This window comes from Giraffa tippelskirchi, chromosome 11, assembly GCF_054371585.1.
Source record: "Giraffa tippelskirchi isolate mGirTip1 chromosome 11, T2T-mGirTip1v1.2.pri, whole genome shotgun sequence".
Classification (NCBI taxonomy): domain Eukaryota; kingdom Metazoa; phylum Chordata; class Mammalia; order Artiodactyla; family Giraffidae; genus Giraffa; species Giraffa tippelskirchi.
In genome coordinates, this window is record NC_137285.1 from 65,576,520 (window position 1) to 65,599,212 (window position 22,693).

Here is a 22,693-nt window from a genome sequence, read left to right on the forward strand (position 1 = left end):
AGTCAAGTAGACTTTGTAAGGCACAGAAAAATTATTTTATGTATTCTACTTTACTAGATAACTAAGAAATTCACCAATAGAATTAAAAAGACATTTTTAAAAAGTCTTAGTTTGTCCAAAACCTTTCTTACTCCTGCTAAATCTCTAATCCTTTAAATCAGAATTGATATTCTGTAGTACAGGTAAAAACTGTGAATATTACACAATAGTAAATGAAATCAGGATAATACAGATATGGTCTCAGATTCTGGGACAATGGGCTACATCTATTCCACTTTCCTGGGGATTCATATCCAGACGACAGTGTGATTTAGAGATCAGTACACAGGTGAGCAGGCAACATAAAATGCGGTCTGCCGTGGGCTAGCTTTCAGGTCTGCAGTCACTAACTGTTCTCAGTAGCCTTTCACAATTTTTGTTACTGTGTTATTTTTCCTACACTTTCGTATGTACTTTTCTTATTGATATATCATTGTTAACACAAATGGCTTACAGCTTCCATACACTTCAAACACAATGGACACTGAATGCATGCCCCTGATATCTGTGTCCCTAACATATCTAATTTTTTAATATTCTAGAGCAAAGCATCTTTGCTTGGAAAATTTAATTCTTGGCATAATTAATTAGTATCAACCAACTGAAGGAAAGTTAGGATATGAACTTTGAACAGGAGACTTTAAAATGAAACTCTAAAATCCACAAATAGTGATTAATAAATTCAACATTTTAAATATTAACTAATCATTAATCCAGAAAGCAGTTTCCCTGAATCTTTTCTTATACATAGTTTTGGAAGAGTTAAAAATATTTTTAATTGTTTTTTAATCTAATTTATCAGTTTGCCAATTTATTTTAAGTAGATTTTGTTTCAAAATAAGCATTCATATTTTTTCATTTGACAAAAACCGATGCAGCTCCATGCTTGATAAAAACACCTTACTGTGATACCAATTTTTTGGAAATAAATATCAACAATTAAATAAACACAACACATTTTTTTATTAAGGAGAAGCTGAAAATAAGTTAAAATATTTGAAATGTCCCCAACTAAGTTCCAAAATCTTCCATCACATATCAACTAATAAAAATGAATACAGGACTTTCTCTTAGCATACATCCTTTCCATACTTTGCATTTTAATGGCAAACTGAACTGCTATGAGTATAATATTCACTGTACAGCAACTCAAGATTCTGCTACTTTAAACATTGATATACCAGAGCCAATTCTTCTTATTCTGTCTATAAGCTGGTAGAGGGCGCCTCGTTTCTTTGACATACCATGGTCTCCAAATCCACCTTAAAAAGTAAAGGAAAATAGTTAAGTTAAACTCACTGTAAATTAAAGTTCTTGTAAATAAGCAATAGTAACATGTTACATTGATTTCTCCTTGGACATCTCTTTTTAATGTGGTCTTATATAATTGCATTAAAGTAATAATATCCATTGATCTTGGAAGAGGGTAAAACTTCTACAATATGTTTGGTAGAAACCAATGAAATACTGTAAAGCAATTATCCGTCAATTAAAAAAAAATTGCAACTAAAACTAAAGAGGTAGGAGAAAATCAGAGAGCAATCTAAATGACTTTATCGGACATCATAGCAATTGAGTCATCTATTGACAATTTGAGACATTTTTTTCACTGTGAACTTTACAACACATAGTATTATATAGGAAGACACTAAATTGTTCTGCCGTGTTGATTGCATTCCAGCTATTTTCCCAATGCAAACTAAATACTTTCAGATGGTAAATCAGCAAATGAAAATAAAAACACTAAAAGAGCACGAGGTAAGTCAATTTTTCCTGAATGAAACTGGAAAAAGAAAAAAGCAAGTGTATAGTGTAAATTTTGCTCCAAAGCTTGGATCAAGTTTGAGACATTTCTAGTAGCAAATGTAATAAATATAATGCATTCAGATAAATTTTGAAAATTAGTTTCTATAGTTTATAAAAACCAATAACATAGCTTTTAAAAAAGTCACAAGGTGAGAATCTGAAAGGATGCCCAGCTGCAAAATACATCCTATTATGTTGTGCAATTGACAATCTTTATAAAACCAGATATAAAGAATTTTATAGCTCACAATGTAGAGGAGGGGTTTGGGGATAAGAAAATATATTTTCTTGCAGCTTTAAGAACAAAGTCATAATCATAAAGTAGAACATTTGATGAAAATCCAAGTCTTCTTATCCTCATTCCAGGTCTTTAACAAAATGCTCTCTTAATTTTATCACCCAGTTTGAATTCTGATAGACAAATACAAAGAGTTATCACTGAGCAAGCAACTAATATGATCACTAATGATATCAGGACAAGTGGTTCGTGAGCTTGTGGACTAAGACAATGAAAGAGTACCAGAAATCCATGCAAACAACAATATGTTCTTGCACTTTGAACTATTTCCTTCCAATATCTCCTTTCCCTTTGAAATTAATTCTAAAACATAATTACCTAGATCGAAGCTAATAAAAAATAATCAATATTGTTAACATATAAGCATCTTTTAGGGAATATCAATTAAGTCCATATAAGGCAGATAAGTTAGAATGCTTGTTCACTGAATAATAATCTGCTTAATTATTTGAATTACATGGTCACATTCTTGCTATGCTCCTTGAGAAAAATTTTTGAAATATTTTTCATTGAACATTTTAGAAAGATGAGGTAATACGTAAATGTATTCATTTCTAAGCAGTTATAGCAAACAATTTTAAAGGATGATAAAAATATATTTGAAATGATCATTGCATAACAATTATATGGTATATTAGATAGGCCTGAAACACATAGATGTAGATATAGAAGGAGGCTAATTATGAGGAAAAAATAAATGTCTTAGTTAATATTAAGGAAAATTATAAGCATAAGAATATTATAGACTAGAAAAAACATTTAAAGACTATCAAGTCAATACTATTTTAATATTTTAGCAAGTTTGAAAATTTTTATAGCAATATAAATAAAATTATGCATAGATAGTTCATTGAAATAAGAAAAGAAAATTCATAATATGTGTTTATTTCTCATATTTTAAAAATTCTAAAATGAAATTATATAAAACAAATATTTATGAAAAAGACAATATATTTTCAAATAAGAAAATAAGAAATATAGTCAATGCAGCACAAACTAACAAGAAAGGGAAAAGATAGAGTAAGAAAAAACTATGGAATTCTTTTATGATGTTGGAAATTCAGCTAAATAGTGCAAATTACTTTGAAACATGTACTTTTCACATATATATTTAGAATATGTCTTAATGACAGTATGATTCTGTTTTATGCTTTTCTCTAAATATTAATTTGCTTCCAAATATTAGCATTTCAGAGCTTAACTATAAGTGAAATGACAAAATTATATGTTGACTAACATATGGAAAAACCTGAACCCCTGAAAAACGTGAACAAACTTTCTGGCCAACCCAATAGTGTTAATTTTCTAAATCACAGAAAATGAACACCTCTAGTACAAAGAGAGGACAATGGGCTAAAGAAATGACTTTAATCAAGCATAAATCTAACAAAAATTTTAATCAAAACTGAGAATGTAATGCGATAAAAATAAGATTCTGCTGAGTTGTCTCATAGCTCTCTTCTTCCAAATCGACTGTTGCTGGACAATGACAGTGTTAAGCGTGAGATAGTGCTTGGAGTCTGTCAATAAACATACCCTATAGGAATGTACTATCTGTGACTATACTGCAAAGCAGTTTCCTCATATATTTGGTGTATGTTTCAGGAAAGACTCACCATATATAAAAAGACTAAAGCTTATTATTTTGAAGTACCATATTCTTCTAAATAAATTCCTTAAGTTTTATTACCTTACATAAATTTCTCATATGTAACATTTGCATTTTGATTATGTACAATAATGTCTTTATTCTTAAAAGGGCATGCTAACCTACTTAACCTTGAAAAGCTATTTTGTGTGCATGTGTGCGTATGTGCTGTTACTCAGTCATGTCCTGCTCTTTGCAGCCCTATGGACTGTACCCTGCCAGGCTCCTCTGTCTATGGAATTTTCCAGGCAAGAACGCTTGCCATTTCCTACTCCAGGAGATCTTTCTGACTCAGGGATCAAACCTACATCTCCTGGGGCTCCTGCATTGGAAGTGGATTCTTTATCACTGGTGCTACCTGAGAAGCCCTATGTTGCCTGTAATTAACTTCAAAATATTTTATACATACTTATGCGTGCATGCACACACACATACACAGAGCAAATATAGTAAACTGAACAATTGTTGAATCTTTGAGGTGTATGGGTGTTGCCTGCATCATCCTATCAACTTTACTATATTTTTGAAGCTTGTCATAATAAAAAGTTGTGGAAAAGAAAATTGGGAAAAGAGATCTGTTAATTCATAGTAAAGAGTCTAAAGACTAAAATATATTTTTATGCTAGATACCACAAAGGGACTATATATTTTCCATGGAGTACAAGAAGGAAACAAAAATAGCATTAACAGGAGAGATCAACGAAATCAAAAAGCATGATTGAATAAATGCTTTAGCTATAACAACAAAAAGAAATTTTACATTTTTAATCTTTCCATTTTTCTCCAAAGTAAAATGCAGAATAAAAATTGTGTCAAGATAATATAAAATAATTTTCAAATTTTAATTAAATTATTTTAATATGAAAACCCAAACATCTTTGAAATATTACAAGTCACATATAGGCATAATTCAAACGTGCAAACAGCTAAAATTGACATTGTCTTCCAGGTTTTCATAAAAGTTATAAAAATAGATATATAATTTTTTCTAAATATATTTGTGTGTAATCACTCAAGAATAATTCACCTTCTGCATCTCAATATCCAAATGAGAGGCAATTGAATATAATGTTCGGGAGTATGAAATTTAACCTTTCTCAGAAGTGAATTTTGGTCCTGATTCAGACATTTCCTGGCTGTGTGATAATAAGAAAACTATGCATGTATGCTCAGTTACTTCCATCATATCTGACTCTACATCGTATCTACAGCCTATGGGCTGTAGGCCACCAGGTCCCTCTGTCCTTGGGATTCCCCAGACAAGAATACTGGATTGGGATGCTATGTCTTCCTCCAGGGGATCTTCTTGACCCAGGGATTGAATCCCCATCTCCTGCACTGCAGGCAGAGTCTTTACTACTGAACCACTGGGGAAGCCCCAAGAAAAGTACATAACCTTATAAATCTCCTTCTCATAAATCACAATAACATCAGCAGCTACTCATAATGGGGTCATTATGAGGATTCAAAGAGTTAACACCTGCAAAGTACTTAAGCCAGGCCTCGTACATGGTGAACACTACAACATCTTTGTTAAATACATTACATAATAAAGTTAAAATTATGAATTTATGAATAAAACTTAAATTTATAAATAGACTAATTTGTATCAAGGAAATCAAATTTGATCACCAGAACATTAAAAATGATCCAAATTGTATTTTAACATTTCAAGAGTATACTTCCTTCTAAATAAATGCAAACCAAATCAAATAATCAAACATACCTGTAGTGTGTCCAAATTTTCCAAAGGGGTTCTGTGTAAGATCAATTGTCCTATCAATGTGAAAGATATTTAAATCTTCATCATCTAAGGCAATGTCACCCCAAAACACAGCTAAAAAAGAAAATTTCAATTAAAATACAAATTATTTAAGAGCAAAAAGCAATGAGAACAAAGCTAATTAGAAAAAATACTGCTAAAAATATGGAAATGTGGTCCTTATAGCTAATAGAGATATTTCCGAAAATAAGCGTACCTGGACATACTGGACCTTTTTCAGTGTAATGTGACCACCTGTGAAAGGATGGGATCCACTTTTCTTACTTTGATGTTTTAGAGAAAAGGGAGAAAGTAATTTCTGTGAGTGAAATTATCTCAGATTTATCGGGGTGGGGGGAGGTTGGTTCTTAAGGGTGTTGGTGATGGACAGGGAAGCATGGAGTGCTGTAGTTCATGGGGTCGCAAAGAGTCAGACATAACTGAGTGAATGAACTGAATTGAACTTAAGGGAAGAGAATTCAGCAACCATGGCTAATTTGCAAATAAGTGAAAAAGAATGCTGACATTTACAGTAGATGCCTGAGATAAGCAATTCTTTGCTGACAGGTAGAAGAAGAGGTAGTAGCAGTTAAACCATGTGCTACTTTATAATTTTATAAAGTGAGGTGCATTTGAGTCAAAAGAATATAATGCTATTATAGAAGCTCATTCATTACATTTTGATAAAGTGGTAAAGTACCTTTTCTGAAGATGGTATTGCTTGAGTATCTATAAAATATGTAGATTAAGTCAACATTTATTAGGCAATGACTAGGTGCTGGCCTTTCATCATTAATAAAAAATAAGACATTTGTTTGTATTTTCAGAAGCTTCAAAAACATGACCCTAATCCCAGAAATACTCTTATACCCAGAAGTTTAGGCTACTTAATAAAGGAAAGCTCTATAAACCATTGTGAATGAATTTACAACTAGTAAACAAATTATTGTTTTTTAAGGTCAGAAATATACATTTGCACAACAAAAAACAGCTTCATTGTTTATTTGAAGCCACAAGTAGATTAATCAATCCCTTTGTACTATCAGATATCAAAATATAATAACTTTAGGAAATGTAGCAAATTTATGAGAGGATAAATTAATCATTAAATAGTAAAGAATTGACAAATGCCTTGGAAATTCTGGGATATTTAAATTTTTTTCTTCAGATTTTTCTTGTACAACACCAAAAAGGAAAGGAGGAAATTACACTAAAAATTATAGTCTTACTCAATATTTTGTAATAACTTATAAGGGAAATAAATCTGAAAAAGTATATATATCTGCTTCACCATGATTTACACCTGAAATTAACACGATATTGCAAATCAACCATATTTCAATTTTAAAAAATAATAATTTAGAAAATGAAAAAATCCATTTCAAATCACTTTTATTAAATTCAAACCTAAATATATATGAATTTTAGCTATAAAAGCTATTTAATAAAATTAGTTAATTCATAAAATTAAAGTTCAGTCTTGAAAGCTATATATTGCTTCAGGCTTTGATCAAAGGTTTATGATATAAAACTGTGTACTTAGTTTAGTTCACTTATACAAAACTGACATGAGATAAGGGGTTTGTTTATTTGTAAATCTAGAAAGAAAGAAAATAGAAATTAGTTCAAGGTGGGTTATCAGTTCCACATATGAAAAAAACCTTTATTAGAATTTGAATTCTCTCGTCAACATGAATCAGCTACAGGTATATATGTGATTCATGCTGATGTATGGCAGAAACTATCACAATATTGTAATTTGTTCTTCAATTAAAAGTAATTAATTAATTTAAAAAATAATTCTCTTATCAAACCCTGTCTTCTTCCATTATCTTCTCTCATCATGGCCCTACTGGCAATGAAATGGCAGTTTGCAGAAGTAAAGGGATGCTTGCCTGTGTGCGTGCTAATTCGCTTCAGTCATGTCCGACTCTTTATGACCCTATGAACTGTAGTCCACCAGGTTCCTCTGTCCATGGGATTCTCCAGACAAGAATACTGGCGTGGGTTGCCATGCCCACCTCCAGGGCCTCTTCCCCCACCCAGGGATCGAACCAACGTCTCTTCCCCTGCATTGGAAAGTGGGTTCTTTACTACTAGTGCCAAATGGGAAGTCCAAAGGGATGCTTACTGTCTTTTAACATCACAGAGACAAAGAAGTCTGTAGAAGACTTAATAGTGCTAAGAAGTTGGCCCTGATGCCTGAAATTGAATCCAGATTCATACACATGCAGCATGAATGTCTGAGTCTTCATCATCATCCCTAAAGCCAGATATCTTAACAAGAGATGGCTTACCTAAATAAAATATTTTGGAATTATATAAGATTTGTTGTTTTTAAAAAATAAAATTTGCACTCTTTCTTGATTTCAAGATTTTTCACTATTCTAAGTAAATAAAAGCTTGCTAGTTATTTAAATCCTCCATCATGTGTATTTACTAGGCACGTAGTTGGGGGCACTGAATGGCGCTCTCAGTCTGCCTATTTCTTTTCGAGTGCTGGCAGAAAACAGAGACACTAAAAAAGTGCTTTTATAACATTTTGTTTTGCCCAGGAATCACAGAAAATCTGGTTAAAATGCAGGGTCTGATTTAGTACCTCTGGGGAGTGATCTGTTCAGTTCAGTTCAGTCGCTCAGTTGTGTCCATCGCTCTGTGACCCCAAGGACGGCAGCACGCCAGGCTTCCTTGTCCATCAAAACACCTGGAGCTTGCTCAAACTCATGTACATCAAGGCAGTGATGCCATCCCCTTCTCTTCCTGCCTTCAGTCATTCCCAGCATCAGGGTCTTTTTCAATAAGTCAGTTCTTCGCGTCAGGTGGCCAAAGTATTGGAAATTCAGCTTCAGCATCAGTCCTTCCAATGAGTATTCAGGACTGATTTCCTTTAGGATTGCCTGGCTTGATCTCCTTGCAGTCCAGGGGGCTCTCAAGAGTCTTCTCCAACACCACCTTTCAAAAGCATCAATTCTTTGGTGCTCAGCTTTCTTTTCTCACATCCATACATCACTACTGGAAAAACCATAGCTTTGACTAGATGGATCATTGTCGGCAAAGTAATGTCTCTGCTTTTTAAGATGCTGTCTAGGTTGGTCATAGCTTTTCTTCCAAGGAGCAAGCGTATTTTAATTTCATGGCTGCAGTCACCATCTGCAGTGATTTTGGAGCAGAAGAAAATAAAGTCTGTCTCAAGTAATGGGACCAGATGCCATCATCTTAGTTTTTTGAATGCTGAGTTTTAAGCCAACATTTTCTCTCTCTTCTTTCATTTACATCAAGAGGCTCCTTAGTTCCTCTTCACTTTCTGCCATAAGGAAGGTGTCATCTCTGTATATGAGGGTATTGCTATTTTTCCCAGCAATATGGATTCCAGCTTGTGCTTCATCCAGTCTGGTATTTCGCATGAAGTACTCTGCATAGAAGTTAAATAAGCAGGGTGACAATATACAGCCTTGACATATTCCTTTCCAAATTAGGAACCAGTTTGTTATTCCATATCCAGTTCTAACTGCTACTTCTTATCCTGCATACAGATTTTTAAGGAGGCGGGTAAAGTAATCTGATATTCCCATCTCTTGAAGAATTTTCCACAGTTTGTTGTGATCTACACAGTCAAAGGCTTTGGCGTAATCAATAAAGATGAAGTAGATGTTTTTCTGGAACTCTCTTATAGTGCAGTAGTTTGAACATTCTTTGGCATGGCCTTTCTTTGGGATTGGAATGAAAACTGATCTTTTCCTGTCCTGTGGCCACTGCTGAGTTTTCCAAATTTGCTGACATATTGAGTGCAGCACTTTCACAGCATCATCTTTAAGGATTTGAAATAGCTCAACTGGAATTCCATCACCTCCACAAGTGTTGTTCATAGTGATGCTTCCTAAGGCCCATCTGACTTCAGATTCCAGGATGTCTGGATCTAGGTGAGTGAGCACACCATCGTGGTTATATGGGCCATGAAGATCGTTTTTATATAGTTATTCTGTGTATTCTTGCTACCTCTTCTTAATAGCTCCTGCTTCTGTTAGGTCCATACCATTTCTGTCCTTTATTGAGCCCATCTTTGCATGAAATGTTCCCTTGGCATCTCTAATTTTCTTGAAAAGATCTCTAATCTTTCCCATCCTATTGTTTTCCTCTGTTTCTTTGCACTGATCACTGAGGAAGGCTTTCTTATCTCTCCTTGCTCTTCTTTGGAACTCTGCATTCAAATGGGTATATCTTTCTTTTTCTCCTTTGCCTTTCACTTCTCTCCTTTTCTCAGCTATTTTTAAGGCCTCCTCAGACAACCATTTTGCCTTTTTCCATTTGTTTTTCTTGGGGATGGTCTTGATCATTGCCTCCTGTACACTGTCATGAACCTCTGTCCATAGTTATTCAGGCCTCTTTCTGTCAGATCTAATCCCTTGAATCTATTTGTCAGTTGCACTGTGTAATCATCAGGGATTTGATTTAGGTCATACCTGAATGGTCTAGTGGTTTTCCCTTCTTTTTTCAATTTAAGTCTGAATTTGGCAATAAGGAGTTCATGATCTGAGCTGCAATCAGCTCCCAGTCTTGTTTTTGCTGACTATATAGAGCTTCTCCATCTTTGGCTGCAAAGAATATAATCAATCTGATTTCGGTGCTGACCATCTGGTGATGTCCACGTGTAGAGTCTTCTCTTGTGTTGTTGGAAGAGGGTGTTTGCTATGACCAGTGCGTTCTCTTGGCAGAACTCTATTAGCCTTTGCCCTGCTTCATTCTGTACTCCAAGGCCAAACTTGCCTGTTACTCCAGGTATCTCTTGACTTCCTACTTTTGCATTCCAGTCCCCTATAATGAAAAGGACATCTTTTTTTGGGTGTTAGTTCTTGTAGGCCTTCATAGAACTGTTCAACTTCAGCTTCTTCAGCATAGATTGGGGCATAGACTTGGATTACTGTGATATTGAATGGTTTGCCTTGGAAATAAACATAGATCATTCTGTATTTTTGAGATTGCGTCCAAGTACTGCATTTTGGACTCTTTCATTGACTATGAGGGCTACTCCATTTCTTCTTATATCTATTTTTTTAACAAGCCCCCATTATCACAAATAATTATCACCTTCTTTTTCTTTATTAGTATTATTTTTTCTGCAAGTATAAATTTTATTCCTCTGAATCAACTGGTTGACTTGAGAGCATAAACATTCAACCAAGTAAAATGCATTTTGTCTGTACCACATTTATATAATAAGAGTAATAATAAAATAAAACTCAAATGTTTTAGATTTTAATTTTCTTGTAATGACTTTTCACATGCAATAGGATTCATGTCTTCACGGATTATATCAAACAAAGATCAGCAGTCCAAGTTGATAAAACACCTCAGAAAAGAAAAAACTTCCCTGGGGGCTCAGTCAATAAAGAATCTGCCTGCAATGCAAGAGACCCAGGTTTAATCCCTGGGTGGGAAAGGTCCCCTGGAGAAGGAAATGGCTACCCACTCCAGTATTCTTGCCAAGAGAATGCAAAGGGCAAAGGAGCCTGACAGGTTACAGTCCATGGGGTCGCAAAGAGTCAGACAGGACTTAGCAATTAAACCCTAGCCATGGGGGAAGAGAGGTATAAGACTAGACGATTTTCAAAAGGAGACAAAATCGCTCTGGAATACATAAGCCCATTTTTTATTGATTGCTTTTTTTCCTGAACTAATGTCTTCAGTAGCCTTGCAGTTCTGAATATGTGGTGAACTGATTCAGAAGAAAACAAATATTCCTTTGAGAACAAGCAATAGTGAGTGACTAAGCCTATTCATTTATGTGTAGACTTGACATACTATAGACCATATAACCGTATATATCTTTAAATCTTGATGTTATCAACAGCAACAAAAAATGGACATCTTAGAATTTTGAACCTATCACATAGTTTAAAATGCACAATTTCTTCCTTTTTTGGCACACATTTGAAGTTTTCTTTTTTCACCTTACACTTCAGTCTATGTCTTGTGCAAGCGTGAGTGCTAAGTCAATTCAGTCATGTCTGACTCTTTGCAACCCTATGGACTGTAACCTGCCAGGCTCCTCTGTCCATTGGATTCTGAAGGCAAGAATACTGGGATGGGTTGCCATGCCCGCTTCCAGGAGAATCTTCCGGACTCAGGGATCAAACCCACCTCTCTTATGTTTCCTGCACTCACGGGTGGGTTTGTTACCACTAGCGCCACCTGGGGAGCCCCTAAGCATCTTATTTCATGTTAAATATTTACTTATGCATTGGCATAGTGAACTGAATGATGACCATTTATATTAATGACGATAACATTACAATTTGCACTGTAATCATACATATTTTTATATAGACACCAAGATATTTGTAATTCTCAAGTATACTTTGGAGCATTTTGTTTTTCTTTCTATGGTATTTTCTACTTATTTTACATCAAAAAAAACAAAAATTGAAGAGAAACATTTTTAAATTATAAATTACCAATCATTAGCCCATTTAATACAATTATTTCTGTTCAGTGATATCAGGTACAGAAATCAATACAAAAAACTGATTATAGATTATGATATTAACGAAATAGTTCAATTAGAATATTTATTATCTGGAATTCTGCTCAGATTCTTATGGTCAAAAAATTGGGTTGTAGCTAACCAATAGGCCAAAATACAATGTCAAAAAGTACAATTTGACATTACATGGAAAACCACAGGTTTTTCCCCTGAAGGCTATTTGCATTCACTGTACTACAAACATTTTTTAATCAGAGACCAAAAAAAAAAGTGTTTTTATTGCAGTACATGGAGTAAATACATTTTATAAAGGAATATATGGTGAGAATAAGCAATCCAATGTTGTGATTCCCTATACTCTAATTTTAAGTGATGTCTCTTTCACCAACTTTCTGATTCCCCAGTGAGCTATAGTCCTTCAATTCTGAAGCTGAGGTCCAGGGACCAGCTTTAAGGAGGCTTTAAGTCTGTGATTTCCTAATAGCTGTATGCAAAAAAGAAAAATACATAGGAGTTTATAAACACAGTCACCACATGTTTTTCAGAGAAGAGGTCCATAGCAGATTGTCCAAAGGGATCACACAAGGCAAAGAACCACTTGCTGCTGTTGTTTAAGAGCCAGTACTTTAGACAAAAGCAAAGCCTTTCAGTGCACTTGGGAGAAAATCCTTGCAAGCCAAATAGCCTAAAGAAAATGAATATATTTTCTTGATAGCTGATTACTACTTGAGAGTACACTGTAGCAGACAGGATGATAGAGTATCCTCAGATATTACTTACAGAAAGTTCTCCCAGAAATCCCCTCTCCCTACCTAACCCCATCAGCTGTTTCATCTGCTTCCATGGCCTGCTTGTCTTGCCAACACACAAGATTTCATAACATGTTTTTAATTGTCAGATTCTTCAATTTAATTTTGAAAATACCACAGGAAGCATTGTTGCTCATCTTTAAATACTTATTGCCAGCCTGACATAAAGTAGGTCCTCAGTATATGTTTTGAGGCACAAAAGATGTGAATAAGTAAGTGAATTGGGGTATAGCTGTATATAAAAAAATGAGGCTAGGAATGTGGTATACTCACAAATTTGCCTTATGACCCAAAATACTAGATATTTGACCATTCCAAAGAATATTTCAAACCCTTTCAATCCAGAGTGAATTACTGTTATATAATTTAAAGAAAAATAAAAGGCAGCTGCCTTTCTTTTTTATTCCAGTAGTATATATTATTAAATCTAGTTATGGGAAATGTATCCTTTTTTTTTTCTAAACACCACACTTCCATGTTCAGGAAATACATGACTGAACTAACAGATCAGTTATCTTGAGACATATAGGATTTGGAGAGATTGTTTAAAGATTCAACAATAGCCAAGAGGATTGCTTATTATGCTTTATCAGTTTAAACTTTATGTTGTTATTGATATTGGATTTAGGGAGGAAGAATGATATCATGTGAAAACTGGCAAAACAAAACTGCCTGACAAAACTGCTTTGGCTGCTCTAGGCTAGAATAAAAGCCTCCTGAAAATTTCCTCAGACAAGGGCAACAGGGAAGGCTTAAAAGTCAACTTTTTTACATGATTGACACCATAAGCAAATTCCCAAGGAAAAGTAAGACTTGGCAAAAGTTCCAATATATACATTTTGGAGACAATGTTACATTACTCAAAAAAGAAAATAACTTTCTGGTGGCATTTCATTTGCACAGAATAAAAATGTTCCCCAAAAGGACAAACATGAAATTTACTTTAAGTTCCAAGTTTGGGAAGCAATTATTTAACATATTTAAAGCTCTTGATACAATATAAAAATGAGGATATATTTTTATGTAGACTTAGAAATGATCTTCAAAAAATAAGAAAAATAAATTATTCACATAGTACATTTCTTTCTTAAATTTCTAATAATAAGAAAGTATTTAGAGTCCAGTTACTTTACTATTTATAAAAAATCATATACATTACTTTATTTAAAATATAAGGGTTATTTTCCAAGATCTGCATTTTAACTTATATCATATACTATCACATAAACTGAAAAAAGTCATTCAATCTACAAAAAGGGTGATGTAATGAAGTACAAATGCTGAGTTATATAAAATGGTTTACTCGCCCTTCTCTGATAAACTGGATTTAAAGTTGCTTTTGTGTAACATAACCCTAATTTGCCACCTTAAAGCAAGATGCCTCAATGGACCAAAAACAGATTTTTTGGAGGAAGAGGGTGTGGTACAATATAAAAAGCTAACTGTTTGGGTCACTATTAAAAAAAATATATAGTTGTCCAAACATACTTCTAATTTAGAGGTTACTTAAAAGAACACAAAACGGCTGCTACAGTTAAACACAAATTTGATTGTTTCTTGAATGGGGAAAAAAACTACAATCTAAGCACAAAATCAAATAAAATCTAAACACAAAATCTGAAATGTAAAACCAATAAGCATATACATATACATTTATATATATACACACACAACATACAAAGAATATTCCTCCAGAAAACAGAGACATTTGTTAATAATGTCACTTTTCAAGATATTAATGGTTTTCAGAATGAATCTAGATTAATCAATAGAATCTGAACACAGAAGAGAAACAGCAATCAATCTTAAAATATTTTTCTTTTAAAAACTATTTTAAAAAATGTTTAAATGCAATTTTACAATATGGATATGATTAATGCTAAATTTGAAAATAAATATATCTTCTTTTTTAAGTCAGAAAGCAAAATTTTTCCCACAGCAAAAGATCCATCCAAATACCATGTCAATCTGTGTTTATAGCCCACAGTGCCCATGGATAGCGTTTCTCAGGAAATTTTTTAAATGTCGCCCACACCACAAATACTCATTCTGAAGTTTTTGACTCAAAAGAGAAAACACTCACAGAAGAGTACTTTCATCAAGAAATATAAAACAAAATGTTGAAACTATTGTATGGCCTAATGTTTTCTGTCATAAGCTTTAAAAATGGATTATTGTAGCTCATTTTTTTTTTTAAAAAAAACCTGTCATTATCATACTGAACAAATAATGATTATATTTATAACCAACCATTACCAAGATTTGGTTGATTTCTATTTCTCAAGTTCTCCATCTTACAACAATAGAGTTAAAATCTGAGTTTTCTTCCCTTAGGCTTATAATTGTCTACACTTGTGGTAGTCTAGGAGTCACTCTGATGCTTCTTTTTAAATTCATTTAAAATTTTAAGTTAATTTGGTTTATTTTCCAAATATTGACCTTAGTTCTTTGAATAAATTTTGATGCCTTCCTGCTAGTAAGACCATTGATGAAAATGCTATTTTCTATGTTCTAACTATGTTTTACTCACTGGCTGGTCACTTTTTCACAAAAATAAAATTTCTTTTCTCTCACTTTTCCAATTTTTATTAGTCTATCATTATTATAATGGTAGACTTCCCTTGTGGCTCAGCTGGTAAAGAATCTGCCTGCAATGCGGGAGACCTGGGTTCAATCCCTGGGTTGGGAAGATCACCTGCAGAAGGAAATGGCACCCCACTCCAGTACTCTTGCCTGGAGAATCCCACGGACTGAGGAGCCTGGTGGGCTACAGTCCACGGGGTCTCAAAGAGTCAAACTGGGCAACTTCACTTTCACTTTTCACTTTCCTGGAGAAGGGAAAGACTACCCACTCCAGTATTCTGGCCTGGAGAATTCTCAAAAGAGTCAGACACAACTTTCACTTTCACTTTTCACTTTCACCATTATAACAGGTTAAGAGAGAAAAATGTTGCATTACAACCTTTCCAGCTATTATTCATCTTTGTAAAAGATATCCTCCAGGGCACAAGTTAAAGGTTGGAGTCTTTTTTTCTTTGCTTAATTTATGTCATTGCACAGCCCTCAAGTCAACATGGGCTCAGTGAAAAACCTTTATAAAATTTAAAAGCTCATTGATATCCTAAATACTTGACTCCACATACTGATTTCTAGTTCTTCTCTTCATAATCTCAGAGACTTTCAACAATTGAAAGGATAATTAAAGAGAACTTGATTCACACCAAAACAAGCAAAAGCTTGAACTCTCTGTGAAATATCCCTAGTCAACATTATTTCAAACATTATAAAGCTTCCATAATGCATCATCAACTTATATTGATATTAAATGTATGGTGCTTAATGTTAATAAAGCACCCTCATCAATACTATTCCAGTTGAGCCTTAAAATATTCTAGGATATAGATTCATACTACTAGCCTGTCGATAAAATTTACATTTTTAAAAACAACTTACCATCTCTTATTGCCCATCATTTTATACTATCTCCCTTTACTTGATTTGGGAGTTATCGGCACTTACTTTAGGTAATATTTTAGAAATAAAAGATTCTAAGTGAGAAGCATTGTCTGTCTAAAAATTTCAACTTGAGGTAATGCTGGTGACCCATGTGAACCACCGTAGGGTCTCATATAGCAAATGAAGAGATAGGCAGGGTTTTTCTTTTCAGATAGGGAGAAACAAGGATGGCCTGATGTGCTTTATTCACAAATGGAATTGATCTACACATGAAGTAGTATACAATTACTGGGGGGGAAAAAAGGAGTTAATTATAGCTTGCATGTTGGAAGAAAAAAACCACTCGAGACTCTGCTTAATATCTAATTATAACTTTGTTATTACTGAATAATCTGTCAGCAATGTTTCAAGTCTTGTTTTAGATAGAAAATTGGAAGGAAATAGATGATGAAATGTAAAACAAAATACATGCACATTAGATAAATAAAATCTTTATCAAGGCCAAAAGAAATCATTATTTAAATTTAAATGTTAAATAACTATGACAACAAATAAATAGCTAAACTGCTTCAATTTAGGTATTTGGAACTGTCATAAATCTTAGCTAATAGATATAAATTGGGAAACTGGCCATTAACTTCTTCAATTTCTCTTTTTATTAAGAGAATAACTTAGAATTTAAATAAATTACAATTGTGTATCATGAGAAAAAATTATATAATTATGAGAAAAAGAGTCCAGCTGAAAAACATTTATTAACTTTAATAAAGTCATTACAGGCTTATAAAACAAACAACTGTCTGAAAAATGCAAAGGAAGTTCATAAATACATCTGCATTTTTACTATTCCCACATGCTATATTTCTTTGACATCATATTTTACATCATTTTGTTTAAGTGTATCCCTAAACTGCTTATTGTGGATAAATGATTTCACTACTTTTGCTTTAATCTTCCTTTTAGCTTTAAAAGTAGATAATATACTATATTTGCTATATATTTATTTCAAACAATGAGGTTTTTCTTTTTTGCAATGTTCATATTTTATTTCATCAACATAAAATAAGCACATACATGATTACACGGAGACGAAATAACATGTTACTCTAACAATGATGGGTCAATGACAAAATCAAAGAGGAAATTTAAAAATACCTTGAGCCAAATAACAAAGAACACACAACTACACGAAATCTATGGGATGGACAAAGGCAGTTATTTCAGAGAAGTTCATAGCAATACAGGCCTTCTTCAAAAAACAAGAAAAATCTCAAATAAATAATCTAATCTACCACTTCAAATCATTAGAAAAAGAAGAACAAACAAAATCTAAAGTGAGCAAAAAGAAGGAAATAAAAGATTACAGAAGATATAAATAAAATGGAGACTAAATAAAATCGAGAAAAAAAAATCAATACAGACTTTCCAAGAGAGTAGAGGGGCAGGAGAACATGGAGCTCATTTCTCCCCACAGATACATCAAGAATACATCAAAAATGGAAAAATTCTCACAGAGCACCTGCTAAATACTAGCAGAGGACTTGAGACACATAAAAGGAAAGGAATGATTCCCATATAACCAGGCAGCATGAAAGGAAGAAGGGAAAAGGAAGAGGAGAGGAGGCAAGATGAGGTCTCTACTTCTGGAAGGCGGCTGAAAGTCAGGAAAGGATTTTCACATCTGGAGAAGTCCCTTCCCCAGTAAGGGGATCAGCTGAGACAGAAGGGGTGTTCCAGGGGCTTGGAAAAGAGCACAGCACCCGGCCTGGGGCTGACAGGACAGAGTGGGATCTGCAGAGGAGGTCTGGGCCACCGCCCAGCCTGCCCCAGCCTGAGATGGGTGTCCACAGGTGCATGTGGGGTCCGGGTGCTGGGATCTGCAGTTTGCAGAGCGAGCCCAGGAAGCAGACTGATAGTGGCAGTGAAAAGACGGCATGAGGGGCCAGGACCGAGGAGCTCTGTAGCAGGGGATGCTTATGGAGGGAAGCATGGGCCCCTGCAGAGGCAAAGCGCAGAGGCAAAGTGACATGCAAAGGGTGGGGCTGCCATCACAGCCTCTCTCCTGGTGCTCTGGCCCTTGTCTCTGCAGGCACCAAGGAGGGCTCCCACTGGAGCCAGCTCAGGAGCCCTTGCCTTTGCCTCCTTCCCCTCCCTACTTGGGTAACCTGTTTGCCCCAAGGCTCCCTGAGAAGTTCAACTGTTCCAATTGCTACTCCAGGACCCTCTCACCTGGGTGGCCTGCTTGCCCTGTTCTTTGCTTTGTCTCCTTCCTGCCTGATGGGACAGGGTGCTCTGGCAACCTCTAGAGCAGACTCCATTGGGAAGAACATGTGCAGAGATGGGGCCGAAACCACAGCTAAGCCCTAGGGGCTATGTAACTAGGGAAGAAGAGCTGAAGTCTCTCCTAGAAGGTGTGTGAACTGCAGAGTTACAACTCTGCTGATGGCTTCCTTAATTTATCACCTGCAAAACACCAAAAGGACAGCAAATGCTCCTGCAGCTGGTAAGGGGTCTGCTTTAGCAGCTGTGGGCCCTGTGGGTACATATGCATAGAGGTTGAGCCAGGCCAAACTCTGAGCTGGCTATAGCTCCCACAGCAGGTCCAGGTGCATGACTACTGCAGTCTTGAGACCTGAAGTCAATGGGTAGGAGCTAGTGGTCTGGTGAAAACAACGCCCGAGAGCCACCTGAGCCAACAGACAGCATACCCACAGGTACACTGGGGCCGAGAGCAGTGCCAACAACAGTGTACTTTGTAAGCCCACACCATAGGCTAAAGGGGACACATCAGAGCATGTTCACAGGTGAACAGCTCCATCTGAGGAATACTCAGTGAGTTCCTTCAGTGGGAATGTTCTGATCCTGCCTAGCTCACACTACACATCAGAAATACAGCTAAGAAAAAAATGGAGGGACCCATACTCACAGATGGTGAGTGCAGCCATGAAATTAAGACACTTCTTCCTTGGAAGAAAAGCAACGGCAAATCTAGACATCATATTAAAAAGCAGAGACACGATTTTGCTGACAAAGGTCTGTAGAGTCAAAGCTATGGTTTTTCCAGTAGTCATGTATGGATGTGAAAGTTGGACCATAAAGAAAACTGAGCATCGATGAACTGATGCTTAGGAACTGTGGTGCTGGAGAAGGCTCTAGAGAGTCCCTTGGACTGCAAGGAGATCAAACCAGTCCATCCTAAAGGAAATCAACTCTGAACATTCATTGAAAGGACTGATGCTGAAGCTGAAGCTAATACTTTGGCCACCTGATGCAAAGAACTGACTCATTGGAAAAGACTCTGATGCTGGGAAAGATTGAGGGCAAGAAGAGAAGGGGATGACAGAGGATGAGATATCTGGATGGCATCACCAACTCAATGAACATGAATTTGAGCAAACTCCAGGAGATAGTGAAGGACAGAGCGACCTGGCATGCCGCAGTTCTTAGGGTCCCAAAGAATCGGACATGACTGAGTGACTGAACAATAACAATACTCAAGCGAGTAGGGAGCAGACCCTGATGCTCATGGGAAAGTGACAAGCCCAGAGCACAGGGGGAGGCCCTGGTCACCACAACTGCAGTTACACCCACTATCAAGGGGATCATGGACCAACCTCACTCACTGGAAGCAAACAACAGAAGAAAGAGGAACAACCTCCAGAAAAATGTTCATGTTGTTCAGTCACTCAGTCCTGTCTGACTCTTCGCGACCCCATGGGCTGTAGCACACGAGGCTTCCCTGTCCTTCACAACCTCCTGGAGCTTGCTCAAACTCATGTCCATTGAGTCAGTGGGCATGTGTTATCCAGCCATCTAGTCCTCCGTCATCCCCTTGTCCTCTTGCCCTCAGTCTTTCCCAGTAACAGGGTCTTTTCCTATGAGTTGACTCTTCACATCAGGTGGTCAAAGTATAGTAGCTTCAGTTTCAGTATCAGTTCTTCCAATGAATATTTGGGATTGATTTCCTTTAGGATTGATGGGTTTGATCTCCTTGCAGTCCAAGGAACGCCGAAGTGTCTTCTCCAACACCACAGTTTTAAAGCATCAATTCTTCAGTGCTCAGCCTTCTTTATGTATATCACATGCATTCATGACTACTGGAAAAAGCCATAACTTTGAGTAGATAGAGCTTTGTTGGCAAAGTGATGTCTCTGCTTTTTAATACATTGTCTAGGTTTGTCATAGCTTTTCTTCCAAGGAACAAGCATCTAATAATTCCATGGCTGCAGTCACCATCTGCAGTGATTTTGGAGCCAAAGAAAGTAAAATCTTTGACTGTTTCCATTGTTTTCCCATCTATTTGCCATGAAGGGATGGGACCAGATGCCATGATCTTAGTTTTTTGAATGTTGACTTTTAGGCCAATTTTTTTACTCTGCTCTTTGACCTTCATCAAGAACAAAAATTAAATACAAAGAAACAATATGAAAAGTGACATGGGAAAAGCAACAAATAACATACAAGGGAATCCCCATGAGGTTAGGAGCTGACTTTTCAGCAGAAGCTCTGCATGCCAGATGGCCAATAGATGACACACTTAAAGTGATGGAAGAAAAGACCTACAGTCAAGAATACTCTAACCAGCAATGCTTTCATTCAGATTTGATGGAGACAATAAAAGTTTTGTATACAAGCAAAAGGTAACAAAATTCACTATCATCAAACCAGCTTTACAACAAATACTAAAGAAACTTTTCAAGGTAGGGAGGAAAAAAAGAGGTCACATCATACAATTCAGTCCAGTTCAGTTCAGTCGCTCAGTATTGTCCGACTCTTTGCGACCCCGTGAATTGCAGCACGCCAGGACTCTCTGTCCATCACCAACTCCCAGAGTCTACACAAACCCATGTCCATTGAGTCAGTGATGCCATCCAACCATCTCATCCTCTGTCGTTCCCTTCTACTCCTGCCCCCAATCCTACCCAGCATTAGGGTTTTTTCCAATGAGTCAACCCTTTGCATGAGGTGGCCAAAGTATTGGAGTTTCAGCTTCAACATCAGTCCTTCCAATGAACATCCAGGATTGATCTCCTTTAGGATGGACTGGTTGGATCTCCTTGCAGTCCAAGGGACTCTCAAGTGTCTTCTCCAACACCACAGTCCAAAAGCATCAATTCTGTGGCACTCAGCTTTCTTCAACGTCCAACTCTCACATCCATACATGCTGCTAAGTCTCTTCAGTGATGTCCGACTCTGTGCGACCCCATAGACGGCAGCCCACCAGGCTCCCCTGTCCCTGGGATTCTCCAGGAAAGAACACTGGAGTGGGTTGCCATTTCCTTCTCCAATGCATGAAAGTGAAAAGTGAAAGTGAAGTCGCTCAGTCGTGTCTGACTCTTAGCGACCCCATGGACTGTAGCCTACCAGGCTCCTCCATCCATGGGATTTTCCAGGCAAGAGTACTGGAGTAGGGTACCATTGCCTTCTCCAATCCATACCTGACCACTGGAAAAATCATAGCCTTGACTGGATGAACTTTTGTTGGCAAAGTAATGTCTCTGCTTTTAAATATGCTATCTAGGTTGGCCATAACCTTCCTTCCAAGGAGTAAGCGTCTTTTAATTTCATGGCTGCAATCACCATCAGCAGTGATTTTGGAGCCCTGAAAATAAAGTCTGACACTGTTTCCACTGTTTCCCCATCCATTTCCCATGGAGTGATGGGACCAGATGCCATGATCTTAGCGTTCTGAACGTTGAGCTTTAAGCCAACTTTTTCACACTCCTCTTTCACTTTCATCAAGAGGCTCTTCAGTTCTTCTTCACTCTCTGCCATAAGGGTGGTGTTATCTGCATATCTGAGGTTATTGATATTTCTCCCAGCAATCTTGATTTCAGTTTGTGCTTCTTCCAGCCCAGTGTTTCTCATGATGTACTCTGCATATAAGTTAAATAAGCAGGGTGACAATATACAGTCTTGACATACTCATTTTCCTATTTGGAAACAGTCTGTTGTTCCATGTCCAGTTCTAACTGTTGCTTCCTGATCTGCATACAGGTTTCTCAAGAGACAGGTCAGATGGTCAGGTATTCCCATGTCTTTCAGAATTGTCCACAGTTTATTGTGATCCACACAGTCAAAGGCTTTGGCATAGTCAATAAAGTAGAAATAGATGTTTTTCTGGAACTCCCTTGCTTTTTTGATGATCCAGCGGATATTGGCAATTTGATCTCTGGTTCCTCTGCCTTTTCTGAAACCAGCTTGAACATCTGGAATTTCACAGTTCACGTATTGCTGAAGCCTGGCTTGGAGAATTTTGAGCATTACCTTACTAGCATGTGAGATGCGTGCAATTGTGCGGTAGTTTGAGCATTCTTTGGCATTGCCTTTCTTTGGGATTGGAATGAAAACTGACCTTTTCCAGTCCTGTGGCCACTGCTGAGTTTTCCAAATT

General features: G+C 36.3%; 1 protein-coding gene across 1 annotated transcript in view; it reads right to left on the reverse strand.

Moving 5' to 3' along the window:
- The window catches only part of TLL1 (tolloid like 1), a 284,424-nt gene that overhangs the window by 131,511 nt on the left and 130,220 nt on the right, over positions 1–22,693 (reverse strand). Inside the window, exons 2-3 of the mRNA XM_081545909.1 lie at positions 5,518–5,628; positions 1,221–1,301 (exon numbers count right to left, since the gene is read on the reverse strand). Of these exons, the coding sequence (XP_081402035.1) occupies positions 1,221–1,301; positions 5,518–5,628 (192 nt within the window). The remainder of the gene's footprint in view (positions 1–1,220; positions 1,302–5,517; positions 5,629–22,693) is intronic.